Below are 17,861 nucleotides of genomic sequence, written 5' to 3'. Positions count from 1 at the left end.
AACGTCTAGAGCAGTAGTTCTCAACCTTTTCAGACTTGAGGCACCCGCTGGTCGAGTGAAGACAACCTTGATAGACTGGAGGCACCCCTCAAAAAATACCAGCTCTTAGTTTTCGTTCCTTTAGTGATGGCAGAAAAATGCTGGAGCACTTCTCTTGCAAAGGACTCAGGATGACCACGACAAAGCAGAATATTAACACTCTGGAGCTCAAGGCACTCTGGCTGAGAACCCCTGGTCTACAGGAAGGGAATACAACATGCTGTGCTGAGGCAACTTCCATGGTCTGTACCCAATTCACTTAACTGCCTGACATTGCTGGTCCCCATTCATTGCCTATTGCTACAGCCATTATCTGCATACTTATTAAATGCATTAACTCCTCCTGTGCACAGCATGTTTCAGCCAGAGACTGCTCTGTAACTTTATTGTTCTGGTGTTTCTTGCTTACAAGGGAGCAACTAGAAGTCTCCCTTGTAACTGAAGTGTGTACCACTTAACAGAGTCAGAAGAAGGGAAGGGAAAAACATCTGCCAAGGGGCTACTCTCAGTAGTCCAATAGCACCCCAACAGCTATAAACCTTGAGCATGATAGAACTCGTGCTGTAATCCCACAGTTGTAAACACTGTGCTGCACTTCATGGGCCTCAAGTGCATTATGTCTGGATGAGGCCAGAGCCCATGTTCAGTCCCAGAACAACACACTCTACAGCAGGAAAGGTCAGACACTAAGCAGCTGCCAGGCCCCCAACTCCAAGTGACCCATTTCTTTTCCTTGTGCTCGGAGATGGGACGCAGCTGGTGCTGCCTGCCCCAAGCTTCCAGACAGAAACAGCAGGACTAAGGCAGAAAGAAGAGGAGGTAATACAGCTAGCAGGCCCATAGCAGGAGCATAGACAGTGCCTCCCCACCCAGCTTTTTACTCACTCTTTATCCTCATGAAAACAGGCCACCCTCATACCATTCAGTGCCTTGGGGGCTGGAGGGGACCTCTTGGGACATGGCATCCAGCCCCTGCCATCACAGGTGGTCACATCATGTCATCGGGGCAGGGCTCACCAGAGGTGCTTGCAGCCACTACAGGGGACTGAACGTGGTGACTATGGAGGGTGCCTCTCCATGCTGAGCGAGGCGAGGTGCGGTGCTGAGGACAAATGGTTAGCAAAAGGCCTGGGGTCCCGCCCCACCAGGTCCCAAACCCAGTGGCTCCAATGTCTGCTCATCTCATTGAACACTGTTTCTAACTGAAATAGGGCATCCTTTCTGGTCCCTCCCTCAGGGGTTTAGGGACAAATCCATGTTTACATATTAATACTGCAGCTGGGGGGAAGATGGCAGCAAGTGGGGCTCCCCAAGAGCTTAGAGAGCCTTGACCGACAAAGCAACAGTAGTCAAAAGCCCTATTTTCCAAGCACTCACCATGCTATTTCTCAGCACCTGGGTGGCTAAGTCCTATCATTCAGGGATGGATCCTATTTGGAAGTAGATGTTCTGCTCTCGGCCGCTCTACTGAAGCCAAGGCTTTGTTCCAGTTTCACGAGAATCTGGATACCTGTTTGCAGCCCCCATCACATCTTTCCAGCGAAAGGGAGACAAGGAATGGAGCAAGCCTAAGGAGGAAACAGGCCAGCCACAGGCACGTGCTGCCAGCCCCTTTTCCGTATAGCCTGGGGCAAAGGACAGAGCAATTGGAGCTGCAGCCACGTGCACAGGACTGAGAAGGAACTAGGGAGGAGCATGGTGGACACCACGGGAGGCAGCAAGGCCAGGGTATCCACGGGCCCAATACCAGACAGTGGCTGCCATGAGCACCAAATTTTAGGCCAGTTTTCTAACCCTCCTCAGGTCTCAGCTGCTCTCAAGGAGAGTCCAATTGCTCCTCACCACAGCCATGGGCAGGGACTGGATTGGAGCAGTACAGTGGCAGCCAGGACAGTTATGGAATGTCAATATGCATCAATATTGTCCCGGCAACACAGGACTGATCATAGCCCTGTCTGTAAGGGCACCGGCTCCAATCTTGGAAGAGTGGACAGAAAACACCACCAGCAATTCAGGTCTGAGCAGCCCAGCTGCCAGGCTGCCAGCCGGGTCAGTGCTACGCAGACTGCAGCAGAAGCTGCGTCACACCCTGCCCAAAAGAAAAATCTGGCACATCCTGCTGGCTGACTCGCATCTCCTTTAATTTCAGAGCAGATAGGCCAGGGTTAATTGGGCATGTTGAGCTCGGAATTGGCACATTCAAATCTATGCAGGCCTCATTTATATTGCAGTGAAGAACATCATGTAAAAACAGCCTCACCCAAGCAAACAAGCTTCCATTTTTCCAGGCCACCCATCACCTTCCCCTTCACATTCCTGAAGAGCACAGAGATTGGCTGAGGCATTCTCCTAAAAGCCAAGACTGAGCTCATGGACTGAATGGGCCTCCCAGTCTGTGTCTCAGGGCTCCAGTGCTGGGTTTCCCCACCCCCCTCTTCTCATGTGAACTGCAGGTAATCCTTTGCATTCTGGATCCAAGCCCCCAGGGCCTGGCTACGCAGCACTTGCCAGGCCTCCTGGTAATTCGCAGCCGCTTCCTTGTAGTCTTGGTAGGTCTCCAATTTCTTCATCCTGACAAAGCAACAGGAGGAGCAGGTGTCAGGTTTTCAACTTACAGGATGTTGCAATAGGGGGTGACACAGTCTCACCTTGACCAAGCCCAAGGGAGACCTCACCTGCTATAGGCTGCTCCCCACCCCAACCTAGGTTTCTGGGACGATGGGCAGGGAGCTTTGTGCCCGGAAGGAACTGGGTTTCGAGACATAAGGCCCCATCCCATGATGGAAGGTCTCAGGTTGGGACATTCTAGAGAGGAGCCAGGGATTGTGCTCCTGGGCCTGGCCTTCCTCCCCTGCCTCTGCCACATCCTGCAGGAGGCCAGCGAGGCAGAGACAGTGGCAGGACTGGGGTACGAGCAGGGCTCGTTTTGCTGGAGGAAGGAGGAACCTCTGGGCCGAGGATTAGGGCCCAGAGAAGAGAAGGGATATGGCAGGACAATGCACAAGGGGACTGCCCCTTTGGCTTGCCGCTCTCCCCTCTTTCCCACCACCTCCACCTCCCAAACAAAGCCTCCGCTCAGCTGAAGCTTGCTCTGCTGAGCACAGCACAGCGCAGAGCAGATGTGTGTTCAGACTCGGAGGACAAGTACTCAAGCATGAAACAGTCCCTCAGAGTCAGAGCCCTGGACCCAGTAATCCATCGTGACTTTGTTTACCACGCTCCTGGTGCCGGCCCTGTGGGCTCTTGCATGGACAGCATGTGACAAGAGTCACCTGGGCTGTAGCTGCAGTGTTCAGGTACATACAGCTCAGCGCTCTTGCATTTCACCTCTGGTCCCTTTAGCTTTTGTCATGTTACATTCAACACAATACACATCACATGACTGCGATTACTAAGCCACCGAGGAGGCTCTAAATAGAGGTAGGCTGCAATGCTACTCCAGTTACTGGTACTAGTTCTCACCACAGCATCACAGGAGGATTCCTGATCAGGCAGAAGTGGCCAGCTGGCCCATTCATAGATTCATAGATGTTAGGGTCGGAAGGGACCTCAATAGATCATCGAGTCCGACCCCCTGCATAAGCAGGAAAGAGTGCTGGGTCTAGATGACCCCAGCTAGATGCCTATCTAACCTCCTCTTGAAGACCCCCAGGGTAGGGGAGAGCACCACCTCCCTCGGGAGCCCATTCCAGACCTTGGCCACTCTAACTGTGAAGAAGTTCTTCCTCATGTCCAGTCTAAATCTGCTCTCTGCTAGCTTGCAGCCATTATTTCTTGTAACCCCCGGGGGCGCCTTGGTGAATAAAACCTCACCAATTCCCTTCTGTGCCCCCGTGATGAACTTATAGGCAGCCACAAGGTCGCCTCTCAACCTTCTCTTGCGGAGGCTGAAGAGGTCCAGGTTCTCTAGTCTCTCCTCATAGGGCTTGGCCTGCAAGCCCTTAACCATACGAGTGGCCCTTCTCTGGACCCTCTCCAGGTTATCCGCATCCCTCTTGAAGTGCGGTGCCCAGAATTGCACGCAGTACTCCAACTGAGGTCTGACAGGCGCCCAATAGAGGGGAAGTATCACCTCCTTGGATCTGTTCGTCATGCATCTGCTGATGCACGATAAAGTGCCGTTGGCTTTTCCGATGGTTTCGTCACACCGCCGACTCATGTTCATCTTGGAGTCCACTAGGACTCCAAGATCCCTTTCCACTTCCGTGCCACCCAGCAGGTCATTCCCTAGGCTGTAGGTGTGCTGGACAGTTTTCCTCCCTAGGTGCAGCACTTTGCATTTCTCCTTGTTGAACTGCATTCTGTTGTTTTCTGCCCACTTGTCCAACCTGGGGGTTGGACCACCACCATTGGGGGTGGGTGGGAGGAGGGAAAGGCAAAAGATGTCCATGGGCAGACTGCAGCATACAGCATAGCTCAAAGAAAGGTTGCAATCAGGGTGAGACCCCTGTCCAGCCCCAGCTGAGCTAAATGAGTGCAATTATACACAGACATCTTTGCTTTTGTGTCCTCTCCTGTTGCTCCCACGTGTACCTGCTGCTTGGTACAGTGCATCAGCACCCCCTTCTCCTGGAGCATAGCCTCTAGGGAGCAAGAGAACATAAAACACAGGCTAATTATCCTGGTCTTCTGCCCCTGTATTTGCACTTTTGGTGTTTGAGGTGCAGTTGTCAAACGTCCGTCAGCTCACAGACCCTCCCCACTCTCCTGGAACCTAAATGCATTCAGCAGGTTCAGTATTGCTTCTACAAATCTCTCATGTTAGAAGCATTTAGAATCCCAAAGCAGCAGCGACACTCCCCCATTCGGGCACAGGCCGGGGCAGCAGAGCTTTAAAGCAAAGCATTAAACGTGGTTCTCCAACAACTCAGCTGTGAGAGGGGAAGCAGCTCTTTTCTAGGGGTGAAGAATCTGTTTCCTTGGGGATCTGCCATGGGCTAAGCCAGAAACTTTTACCAACCCCTGTTCCAATCAAGCAGCACGTCCACCCCAGCTGCTGTCAGCAGCATTAAGGAAACTGCTGAGAGAGGGAATTTTTTCCCCTTCAACTGCAGGTTAAATAAGCTTGACTTAATTCAGTCCCATCTGCATCTGACTTTGGGACGAGCCTTCAGTCCATCTTTGAGGAAGGAAGGTGATTTCCAGAACAGCTCAGACACTGTGTCCATCAGAAATACCCCAAATTACAAGTGAATGCAGCTCCACAATTCACCACATCCCTAAGTTTTGGGCTAAGCTGTGGAGTCCTCAGTATTCACAATGAAGGCTTGATAACACTTTTGCTCAAGGTGAGTCTTAGCCTGCAAAGTCTAATTTCAGCATGGGCACTAACGTGCTGCCTGCTATGCCCATGCAAATTCCCTTAGGCTACAGGTGACCATTAGGCACTAATGCCCCAACTGTCTTGGCCCAGCGGCGGTGCTAGATGATGGCTGCATTCCACAGTGGAGGCAGGGTGTCCCTGGGCACAGCCTGCAGTTCTGCATAGGGCTCCGATTCCTGGGACAGTGACATCAACCTTATGCTCAGAAAGCGACGTGTTTCAGCCAACCGCAGGCTGGAAGCGAGCCGAGCTATTCTGCTCCTCCACACAAACGTGCAAGGAAGCATGGCCGTCACCCACAGGCAGGCACTCATTGAGTACCCACTCTCCTCAGCAGCATTTGAACCCCCCCTCCCCACATTTAGGAGTCATTATTCCAGTTCAAACTTCACTTCCAAGTTCTTCTTCACCCACAAGTGCAAATCTAGTTCCTCAAGGTAACTGCTGAAAGAACACATTCTAACTTGGTAGCACAGAGTCAGCCCAGCATGCATCAGTGGCTACAAAACTGGCTGGGCCTTTAAACGCAGCTGTGAATGCAGAATTGCCAACACACACAGAAAAAATGGTGCATCTTTGGCCCAGATTTATCTGACATTTTTGTTGATGCTTTGGAAGGAACTTGGAAATCAGCGCTGGTAAATGGCAGGTGATACCAAGTGGTGGAGCAGCAGCTGAGGACAAAGGACAGTCCTGCAGAGTAAGCAAACACTCTCCAATAGGATATGTTTGCGCACTACCAGATACAAGGGCATACACCCAACAACCGCAGGCTTCTGCTGCAAGATGAGTGACTGCACCCTGGAAAGCAGCAGCTCTGAATGTGCGCAGACTTAGGGGTCACGATGGAACAAGAGTACCTCTTGTAGTGCTACAACATGCAGAGGGGATGCTTGGACATACAGACAGGAGCACAATGAGCAGGAGTAGGAAGGAGAGACCTTCTCTCCATATGGTAATAGAAGCTTGTCTCTCATACCGCTGTCCCCATTTTAAAAAGAGGTGGAACCAAGTGGAAGGAGGACACAGAAGGATACAGAAAAGGCCAAAAAATTATCTGAGAGCTGGAAAAATACTTTATGTAAAAGCAGGAGACATGGGAAGCCTGATCTGTTCAACTAGTCAGAAGCTTGATTTGATGATGTATTAGCACTTTCCTGGGGAACAAATGCCAGCTAGAAAAGGTTCTTTACTCTAGCACAGAAAGGCAGAGCAGAAGCCAATGACTTAAAATGAAAGCCAGAGACATTTAATTTGAGAGACCAAGTTTTTTTAAACCGCAAGACAGGAAGGCTGTTAACCACTCCCATAAACTACTGAAGGAGTGTGGTACATACTCCCAAAGCTACGTGTGGAAGCCTGCTGGGCTGATACATACTTTAATCACCCACAAGGTAGTGGAAAAAGCTTCAAGTACACAAGAGCAGGGAACAGATCAGTCTGGATGGGCACAAATACTCCTCCCCTTGCATCTGCCCTCTGCCACTGTCACAAACAGGCCTGCTTGCTACACACAGGCTGCTGTCCTGGGCCCCTCAGAAACGAAAACTCTTCTCTCACTGGGGTCATCCAGCATAAACTTTGCTAGGCCAGATGTCTGACTCCAGACTCCTGAACCAAGTCTTATTCTCCCAGCTCAGTTAAGGCGCATGCTCAAGAGGAGGGCAGAAAAAGCGCTTCAAGGACATCCTCAAAGCCAACTTGAAATAACGCAACATCGGTATCATCTCGTGGAAGACTGCTGCCCAGGACCGCCACAAATGGAAGAAGAGTCTGCTGCAAGGACCTTAGTACTTTTGAAACCTTATGACAACAACAGGAGACAGAAAAACAGAACGGCAGAAACAGCGTGTCACAGACTGAACCAAGAACCCAGAGCCACCCCGCCCGCACAGAAACATCGGCTTGAGTGGCAAGAGAGTCTGTCGATTCCAGATAGGCCTCACCAGCCATCTTCAGACCCACGGATGAGACGATCATGGACAACCGTCCTTGACAGCGAGGGGTTGCCAATGATGATAAGGAGCAGGATTTCATGAAGACAAAGGGGAGGGGAGGGAAGGGGAAGCAGAAAGATGAGTGATGCCTTTGATCACCTGGTTCCTGGTGAACAAAGGATTAACTCCAGGTAAACTGCTTTTCTCTCTTGTTTGAAAATAGATAAAGCAAGTCTTTCAATACTTAGGAACCTGATGGAGAAGAGGACCCAGCCACATCCCAACAGCACCAGATCCCCTGGGGCAGATGAATGCTCAAGGAGCTATTACCCAACCCATGGGGAGAGAGGTGGAGAGGGAAGAGCACAGAGGGTGCAGCTGGAGAAGCAAGTGAACCAGGCTGCCCTGGTGTCCCAAAGGTCCTAGGGGACATGCAGCTAAGGAGGAACTGATGGCCCCTCACTCAGCATTGGTGAGGCCACAGCTGGAGTACTGTAGCCAATACTGGGCGCTGCACTTCAACAATGACATGAAAAAGCTTAGAGAGTCCAGAGAAGAGCCACCCATATAATCAGACTTGCAAGGCAAGCCATACGAGGAAAGGCTGAGAGATTCAGGCCTCTTTAGCTTAAAAAGAGAAGACAGAGGGGACTTGGTAGCAACTTACCTCTACATCAGGGGAGTACATCAAGGGCTCGGTGAACAACTGTTCACCAGGGCACTCTTGGAGAAAACAGAGTAATGGCCACAAACTCCTAGAAGTCTGTTTCAGGCTTAACACCAGGAAAAACTTCTTCAGTCAGGGTGTCCAGACTGTGGAATAAGCTCCCTCCAGAGGTGGTGCAATCGCCTACCCTGGAAATCTTCAAGAGGAGACTGGACGGTCACCTCGCTGGGGTCACCTGACCACAGTTGTCTTTCCTGCCTAGTGGAGGGGGGCTGGACCCAATGATTTTGCAAGGTCCCTTCCAGCCCCTGACAATCTAGGAATCTATCAGGGACAAGCAGACTGGACAGCTGAGAAGCAAGGAGCCAGGGAGGGACTTAGGGAACAGAACCCTCTGTGGAGGGGTGGACCAGACTGCATGGGACCAAGAAAAGAGTTAAAGCAGCCAGCACAGAGCTGGGAGGTGAAGTGGTGAGGAGGAGGATGGGCAGGAGTTGTAGAACAGCAAAGACGTGGGGACTCCAGGCCCAGGGGGCTGGTCAGGAGGCAGGATGCAGTTAAGAACATGAGCTCTACAGGGGAGTGAGGAAGGAATAGTCTGGACCAGACACGGGAGGACACAGATTGAGCAGGGAAAGGGAGGGGAAAGCAATCTGAAACTCACAGAATCCCAGGGCAGTGGGGCTGGAAGGTACCTCCAGAGGTCACATCTAGACCAACCGCTGTCTGAGGCAGGATCAGCCCTCTCCAAACCATCCCACACAAATCCATAATCTGAACTATTGTCAACCCTGACACAACAGAGACATGGCATCCTAACCTGCCACAGGTAAAGCAGAGGAAACATGGCAGCCACTATTGGGATCCATCTTAGAGGAAAAGGAAGGGAGCTGGGTTGTAGGAAGAAAGCAGTGGGCTGGCCGAGTCAGCGGCCCTACTGCGCACACTGCCATGTGCAGCTGCTGTCGCAGACAGCCACATCTGCACATCAGCTGAACTCTGCCCAAAGGAGAAGCCATGACTGCAAAATGGCAAAGGACAAAGTCAGAGGAAATGACCAAACCACAGGAATTCTGAATGCCTTGGGGAGAAGCAGCGCTACGCAAGCAGCACAACGCACAGCACCCCGGTCACAAAACAATCCTCTGACCAGAGGATGGGCCGACAGAGTTAGCTCCTGCATGTCTGAACAGGGGACTATCAAGTTAGGAGCAAGGAGGCAGCATTACCCCTGTACGTGGCACAAACAAGGCCATCACTAGATACTGCATCTAAATTGGTGCCCACACTCAGAGGAGAGCTAAAAAAAGGATGAAGCCCCATTTTAAGAGAGGAGATTCAGTTTACTGACAGATGCGCGACAACTTGATCATACTCTCGGTACATACATAGGGAGGAGCTAACTGATGCATTCAGAACTTTAGTCAAGCAGGACCAAATGCCTGAAAGTCACAGTTAGGCAAACTATCTGACAATGAGACTCACCTTTGGAACAACAGTTCACCTTTTGAATAGATGAACAATGGCTGCAGTAGATCTTCATTGCCCCAAGTCTTCAGGCCAGGTTAGAGAGCCCTTTTTAAAACATCCCATTTAGTTCAATCAGAAATATTGGGCTTGATTTTGGAATGCAGGCACCCAGGCTGGATGGTCAGAACAATCTATTTGAGCCTCCAAATCTCAGAATTGTTCTCTTTAGCAATGTAACAAAAAAATCCCGAACTCTGAAATTCTCACCAGGTCAGAAACTGAGATTATCTATCCGTGCAATAGATACCACACAGGAAGTAGCCCGGCAAGCTGTCCCAGTCCACTGGCTGTCTTCCCCACCCAGGTGCTTTAGCTTGGAGTTGCAGAAAGAACTTAGCTCTGGATCTTATTTCTTTCTGCTCTTTCTGGCAATTCGTACCAGGTCAACAGTGATTTTTATCCAGTGATTTTTATCCACAGGGATTTAGACTGAGTGCCATCTGATCAGCTCACAAGCTCCAAACAGCTAATAATGATCCTGTAGCTGTACAAATTTTAGCTTGGTTATCTCTGATCACTAACAGATCCTCCAACAGGGATTTCATAGTGTGCATCTCACTGCAATACAACAGGCCTCATGATTGGTTTCCTCACCATGTAACACCTGGACATAAGCAAGAACACACTCCAACCCATCAACACCTAAATGCTGTATTCTTCAAAGACCAGATTTTCATGCTGCCCCCCTTAAAGAAAAAACAAGTCAAATCCACATGTATTAGCAGCTTCAGATAGGATCACAGCACTCAAGATGTGTCAAGATAGTCTATTGGCTGTCATGAAAAACTGCTCACCTGAGAGATTTGGGCAGATTCTCCTGTGAAATGCTTGCCACTAGTTTTTTGAACGCATGGAAAATTTCCACCTTGCAGATGCGGGACCTGATGGGAGAGAAGAAACCATGAATGCTAATTGACACCCTGAAAGCAAATAAAACAACAGCTGTGCTGTGAAGGCCTGTACCTACACCTCCTAATTTGCTCCTACCCACGATTATAGAACTTTGCCAGGAAGGTTCTTAAAAAGACCAGTGTTCCTCCCCCTCCAAACTTTGTATTTAAGAGAATTTAAAAGAATAACACAAGCAAACAACTTAGTGAAATGCACTTTTTTTTTAAATTTTCGCTACTCCTGTGTAACAACAGTATTTTGCATCCGAGGTTGATGTGTTAAGTAATTTCCTTCTGCATTCTGCTCCTTAGCAAAGAAAAATCAGCACAATTTACATTTTGGGGTATTGGATGGGGAGCTTGTTTTGCCATTTTGTGTTATTACCTTATTCTGCTTTTTATAAGTGACTTCCTTTGTAAACTTCCCAGAGATTTTTTTTTGGGGGGGGCGGGAGGGGAAGGGCACCATATAAATCTAACAAACAGACAGGTTTATGCACTTCAAAATTCAGACACTTGCCCTAAGTTCTGGGGGAGTTTACAAAGTTTCTTCCTTGTCAAATTACCAAAGAATGGTAAGTGTATTCATATTTAGAGGGGCAAAGCAGATTTAGGTTAGATCGCAGGGAAAACTTTTTAACTGTGAGAACAGCAAAACAACAGAAAGTCTGCCTACAGAAGGTACGGCATTTCCTATGCTGGAGGTTTCTAAGAGGAGGCTGGAGAGACATCCTGTGCAGAGGGTTGGACTAGATGACCTCTGACATCCCTGCACACCTCTACAAAGACAGAGATAAAATAGAATTGCCATGAGTTGTTCTGCTGGGTTTCTGAGAGAACGTTGATATTTTACTGATATCCGATTACGGGTTTACATTTTCAAACTACGTGCGCGCTGGAGAAACGAAAGGAGAAAGCAGCATAACGGCTGGGTTGTGAAAAGCGTGAAGACGTAAGAATTCATAAAGTCACCCTCAGGCACATACCGAGACTAACCACAGCCTTAGAAAAGTACAAACTGGGTACACAATTTGTTTCACGGTTTATTTCACAGTATCAGCATAACTTTACTGGAATTTCCTTGTAAAGCTTCTAGGTGTGTTATGCAGAGGCATGAGAGTCAACAAGGGTGCCCTCACCTTTACAACTCACTTATTAACACACAAAGTCATAGAAAATTAGGGTTATAAAGGACTTTAGGAGGTCTAGTCTAACCCCCTGCTCAAAGCAGAACAGTCCAGCTCTACCCTGTTTGGAACCACCCTGCAAAGAGTTAAAGGTTGCTTGCAAATCCCCCCTCAGTCTTCTCTTTTGCAGGCTAAATATGCCCAGTTCCCTCAGCCTCTCCTCAAGTCCTGCCCCTCAGCCCCCAAACCGTGTTCATTGCTCTCTGCTGGACTCTCTCCAACGTGTTCACATCCTTTCTGCAGTGGGGGCCCACAACTGGACACAGGACTCCAGATGCGGCCTCACTAGTGCCAAATAAAGGGGAAGAATCACTTCCCTCGATCTGCTGGCAATGCTGCTACTAAAGCAGCCTAGGATGCATTAGCCTTCTTTGTAACAAGGGCACATTGCTGGCTCCTGTTCAGCTTATTATCCATATACCAGCTAAACATTCCTGACAAAGGCCCTTTTTTCATCACTTGAAGGATGGAAAGGGATCTTTAACAATTTAGCCTGTCCTGTTCCAACAGAGCTACCTGCCCTCCCTCCTTTTCCCTTCTTTAAGTGACACACTGATAAAGACTTGCATTGTTTGAGGGGCAAGCTGTGAGGACATCCTCACCAGTACTAGGACAGCCTGCAGATAGAACTTTTCAATGCCCCAGGGCCTGTATGAGGACAGTGCCCCTGCAAGTTTAGTTACAGCAGAAGCTCAGCTGCAGGCATTGGTCCCAGTACTGAACATCAAACAAGGCAATAACCCCCAAGAGCATGGCAGAGCTCCAGAACCCTGTACTATCTGACACTAACACTGCCACAAAAAGAGGGAAAAACAGGAATAATCATCCCTCCCTGGCTCACGGGGAAGCCAACAGGATGCACTCAGTAATGGCCATGGTGCTGCGGTAAAGAAAGGCTCATCAGTGGATAAGGACTGTGTCCAGCTGGAAAAGGTCTTGCAGATGTCCGTGGCACCTCTGAATCTGTCATGTTTGGGGCAGGAGGGCTCAGAGTCATGCAGCCAGGACACCTGTTTTTAAGACAGTTTGCTGTGAAGGTTGCCTATTTTTATCCTATAATAACCTACTGACATGGTTTCTGTATGCATGCTACTTGAATGTAGTCATAGCAGCTTAAGTAGGTTCATTTCCATCTACGGTTTATCCACTTAAGACACTTTTATAGCCCTCATTATTGTAGTGCCTGTGCTCAAGTTGCATGGCTCTGCATTAACACGTAGCCTTGCTTCTTTTAAGATAGCACACAGACACAAGGACGCACACACAAACGTTGCTCTGAGTAACAGAGGTGCCAACTCAGGGATTTCTGGATGCTCTCAATCTCTGACAGTGTCTACCACATGTTCTTTATTTGTGTCTTTTCTGAACTGATCCAGTAATTCCAAATGCCTGCAACATGTTTGCAACCATTTATACATACTCGTGCACCACCTCCCCACAGGGCATCAACACAAGCAATTTCAGAGAGATCAGAGTGTTGTCCTCCTAGCTGTGATGGTCTAAGACAGCATTTCTCAGCCTGTGGGTCATGACCCAAAAGTGGGTCACAAGAACATATGAAAGGGTCGCAGACAAACTGTAAAATAGATTCTCTTTTAAAGGAGAATAATGTGGGAAACTATGGCTTTTCCCCTGCCAAGCTGTCAGTTCCAGTCTGCATGGAGCTGCTTGGGGCCCCCAGGCCCGACACCACCCACCCTGCCCCACATACCCACCCCCTGCCCCACACACTGAGGGGCGGGGGGCAGCGGGTCGTGAGCGAGGGGCACTGGGTCGGGGCGGGCCATTGATGTTTACAAATGCGTCCTGGTACAAAGAAGGTTGAGAACCCCTGGACTAGGAAATACATAAAAGGCAAGGATTTTTTTTTCTTTTTTGCCTCCTTTTCATCACCTAATGGAGAGGTCAGGTCTCTGGAAGGTCTTATAGTTTCATACTTGATCAGGTTGAAAGGGACCTGAGCAGATCATCAAGTCCAACCCCCTGCCACGGCAGGAAAGGATGCTGGGGTCAAACGACCCCGGCTCGGTGATTAGCCTGCTTTTGAAGACCCCCAAGATAGGAGCCAACACCACTTCCCTTGGAAGTTGGTTCCAGATCCTAGCCGCCCTGACAGTGAAGTAGCGCCTCCTGATATCTAGCCTGAATCTACTCTCAGTCAACTGATGGCCATTATTCCTTGTTACTCCCAGTAGTGTTCAGGGGAACAGGGACTTTCCCATTGCCTGGTCTCCCTTGGCCAGTTTATAGACAGCCACCAGGTCCCCTCTCAGCCTTCTCTTGTGGAGGCTGAACAGGTTCAGGTCTCGTAGCCTCTCCTTGTAGGGTCTGCCGTGGACCCTGGATTGTGTGGGCGGCCTCCTCTGGACCCTCTCCATGCTGTCCACATCCCTCCTGAAGTGCGGCGCCCAGAACTGGACGCAGTACTCCACCTGCGGCCTGACCAGTGTCACACAGAGGGGGAGGATCACCTCCTTGGACCTGCTCGTGATGCATCTGTGGATGCATGACAAGGTACGGTTGGCCATTCTGACCGCATCCCCACATTGGCAGCCCATATTTATCTTGGAGTCTATAACGACTCCAAGATCCTTTTCTGCCTCCGTGCTGACGAGAAGGGAGTTCCCCAGCCTGTAGGTCTGCTGCTGGTTCTTCCTCCCCAGGTGCAGCACCTTGCACTTGTCAGTGCTGAATCCCATTCTGTTCTCATCCGCCCACCCCTGTAACCTGTCCAGATCTAGTTGCAGCCTGTCCCTCTCTTCTAGCGTGCCCGCTTCTCCCCACATCTTAGTGTCATCCGCGAATTTTAATAAGGTGCTTTTCACCCCCTCGTCCAAGTCGCTGATGAAGATGTTGAACAGCGCGGGCCCAAGGAACGAGCCCTGGGGGACTCCACTGACCACATCCCTCCAGGTTGAAAAAGACCCGTCCACCACCACTCTCTGGGTGCGGCCCTCCAGCCAATTGGCGACCCATCTGACTGTGTAGGTGTCGACACCACAGTCTCCTAATTTTTTAACGAGAATGGGGTGAGAGACAGTGTCGAAGGCCTTCCTAAAGTCCAGGAAGACTATGTCCACCATGACACCTGCATCCAAGGATTTTGTGACCTGGTCGTAGAAGGCACCAGGTTGGTCTGACAGGACCTGCCTCTAATGAACCTGTGTTGGTTGCCTTTGAGTATACACTCCCTTGCTTGCCCCTCGCAAATGCGCTCCTGGATAATTTTCTCAAAGAGCTTCCCCAGGACGAAGGCAAGACTAACAGGCCTATAATTTCCTGGGTCCTCCTTCCTCCCTTTTTTGAAAATGGGAACCATATTGGGACCACACGTCTTAATGCCTGAAGCTCACCTAACATGTCTCTCAGCTAGACAGTTGGTCCAATAGAAGATACCACAAAAATACTTGCCTCTAAATGATTTCAGAAGCATTCCACTGACAGCCAGTATTTACCTTACACGTACCAGTGTCATAAGAACCTACACTTTAAACACCCAAGTACAGTAACACAAACCAATCTCTCATTACTCTGAGGAATTACTGAATGGGAGACAACTATTCGAAGAATCTGGAGATGTGCAAACTTTCCACCACATCAGAAACACCCATAAGAAAATCCTGACAAAGTACAAGATTCACCACAGGCAAGGGGGCCTTTGGTAATATAGCTTATTGGAAAAAACTGTCTAGGTGTTAGAGCTGTTAGACAAGCTTTAAGGCACAAAGCGCCCACCTACTTCTGCGGGTCCAAAAGTTCATCTGGTATCTCCCCCAACTACACAACCGGTCCAATAGAAGATATCACCAAAAGAACCCCTTGCTCTCATATATTTCTGGATCATTGTGGCTGCAAACGCCCCAAACCTACCACGTTTCACCACAAGAGCCACTCCCTACCACGAGCCCCAATCCTGCAATCTGCATATCTACAGGTTAGTCCCCGTTTTGTTGGGGGCCATCTGCAAAGAAAGAGGGATTCCAATCCACAGGACTCTGATAAACCAGGATGCCATACAATGTAATTTTTCAATAGTATTTTAAAACAGCTTTTAAACAGTATTTTTTCCCAACAATTTTTTAACCTCAGAAGTATTAAATCTTTCTTCCCTGTGCTGGCTAGAAGCCTCATTGGAGAACTCAGAAAAATGGGATGGGGAAATGTTTTCAGCCTTTAATTGAGGGCTTGGAGAGTGATCCTTCCACAAAGAAATCTTATTGTGTTTGCCATTTTAATTAAGTTAGGAATAATAAAGGCATGCAGAAAAGTCTACAAACAGACTTCATCTTAATTAATCAGGTTTCAGTTCCTGGCATCTGTACAGGATAAGAAAAAGCACCCTTTATTTGAAGAACAGATTGTTGATGTTGTGTCACAAGTGCAACGGGAAGAATGCTGGTAAGATTCAACCTCCTCCCTTGTGAAGACTCTACCTCAGCCGCTCACACTCTCTCGTGCACTGTTATGTCCACCACCACTGGCAGTGCCCACAGCTCACACTTCTTGCAGGGGAGTGGAAGGGGTGGGGGAATGGGGGCTGCAGATATGCACGGATGACAGACACCCGGAAGGATGTACGGATCCTGGGCTAGTACCACACCTGCTCTGGGGACTGCCAATCCCCTTCCTCGTTGTTCCCTGCCTGAAGCCATTGGCGGTCACATCCAGAGGCTGCTCAGGGACTGCACTCCAACCGATAGCTGTGGGAAAAGAAAAGATTACAAACAAGTAGACACACATGGCCAGGACACTCAACACTGAGAAATAAGAAGGCTTTGTGTCCCCCTTCCCAGATAAACTCCAGTAAACAAGAAAGATTACAGTGCTGCCCTGATGTCTATTTATTTCTACTGTTATCCACTCCAGAAAGAAACTTGGAAAATGGTGAGGTGCGCAACTCAGAGGTGGTGCAGATCAAACTTGAGTATTTGCACTGAGAGTCAGCTATCAGCAATGACCTTGGAATGCCACCTAGGCACAAAATAACCACACAGTCTTTTTATTCCAGTCACTTGTTAGGGTCCCCATACAAAGTTAAAAACAGAAACCAGAGGTGGAAGAGACTAAACAGGTCCATCTAGGACCAGGCTGTCAGAAAGGTTTAACTTTGCACATATGCAAAGAGATGCTTCTGAAAACCCCATTAAGTACAGGTGCTTAAACAGCTGTGAACAGCTGGTCCTTGGGCTCCTCTATCACCCAGCTTGGGTTACCTCCAGGATATTTGCTTTCATACTTTCAAAGGACTGATTTTACAGTTCCCAGAAAAGGGGCCTCCTCCTCTCTGTTATGAAAGATTCCCCAAAAGAAAAACCACCTCCTGGTCACAAGCTGTTCCTACTGCAATAGAACCTGGAAGCACTGCAGGGCTTGGCTCCTGGCTCTCCAGCAAAGACAAGGGTTTGCAGGATACCTGGAGGTATGCAGTGCCACAGTAATCAGTGCACAGAACCACTGTGGTGCTCCAGCTATCTGCTATGGCTTTTACATCAAACGGTTTTGCTTCTCTGATCAGCTGCACAGGACTATTGGTGATCTCCAGGTGACTGGCAAACAGCACCCTTTGGAGTATGAGATGCAGCAAGAGCAGAGAAGCTTGTCCTGAATTCAGCAGCCCACTACAAATTAAGTTACCTACATATAAAAACTCCTGGGCCTATTATAGTCATTCCATATTCTCCCTATTACTTCCCTTCGTACCATCTTCACTAACTCCTCTCCCTGCATAGTTTTCACGTATCTGGGAGACAAACCCTTAAAATTACATTAGCTACACCCACACAGGCACATCTAGACTACTGAAAAGGAGGGTGGGGTGCACATAATGAGGTGCATCATCACATATAAAACACCACACAGTTTTCTCCAGAAGCTCTACTCACACGTCAGGAGCCTAGAGCTGTATTATTCAGTTTAAGATTAAAGCAAAACCAAACATCACTTCACTAGGACGAGTTAAAAACAGGTCTGCAGGGCTGTGTAATAGGAGCTACATTACCAGAAGCAGCTAGCAGACAGCCAAACTGCAGAACAAAGGATAGCTTGACTGGTGGAACATCGAGATTATTAAAAAGAGAGGGTCCGTAACAGCCTTGGAATTAAGTGTTCAGAAGGGACGGTGAATTCAGTTAACTCCCTCACCACTGCCCGATTAGGAATGCAGGCAGATGGTTTTACATGTTGGGTGAATCAAAGAGGAGGATACATCTCTCTCTCTCTCTCTTTGAGCGCACACCACACCTGTGCAAGCACACCCCTACATTTTCACACTTTATTCCATTTTTCTCT

At 49.0% G+C, this 17,861-nt stretch overlaps 1 protein-coding gene across 2 annotated transcripts in view; it reads right to left on the bottom strand.

The window, feature by feature from the left end:
• Window positions 1–2,159: 2,159 nt before the first annotated feature.
• ADAT1 (adenosine deaminase tRNA specific 1) overlaps window positions 2,160–17,861 on the bottom strand; it is a 29,081-nt gene continuing 13,379 nt past the window's right edge. For both annotated transcript variants that reach the window (XM_014605695.3, XM_019483720.2), the window contains exons 7-9: window positions 16,174–16,273; window positions 10,291–10,377; window positions 2,160–2,610 (exon numbers count right to left, since the gene is read on the bottom strand). In XM_014605695.3, the coding sequence (XP_014461181.1) occupies window positions 2,478–2,610; window positions 10,291–10,377; window positions 16,174–16,273 (320 nt within the window). In that variant the 3' untranslated portion in view covers window positions 2,160–2,477. The remainder of the gene's footprint in view (window positions 2,611–10,290; window positions 10,378–16,173; window positions 16,274–17,861) is intronic.

This window comes from Alligator mississippiensis, chromosome 10 (genome assembly GCF_030867095.1).
Source record: "Alligator mississippiensis isolate rAllMis1 chromosome 10, rAllMis1, whole genome shotgun sequence".
Lineage (NCBI taxonomy): Eukaryota > Metazoa > Chordata > Crocodylia > Alligatoridae > Alligator > Alligator mississippiensis.
This window is presented reverse-complemented; position numbering and strand designations above follow the sequence as displayed.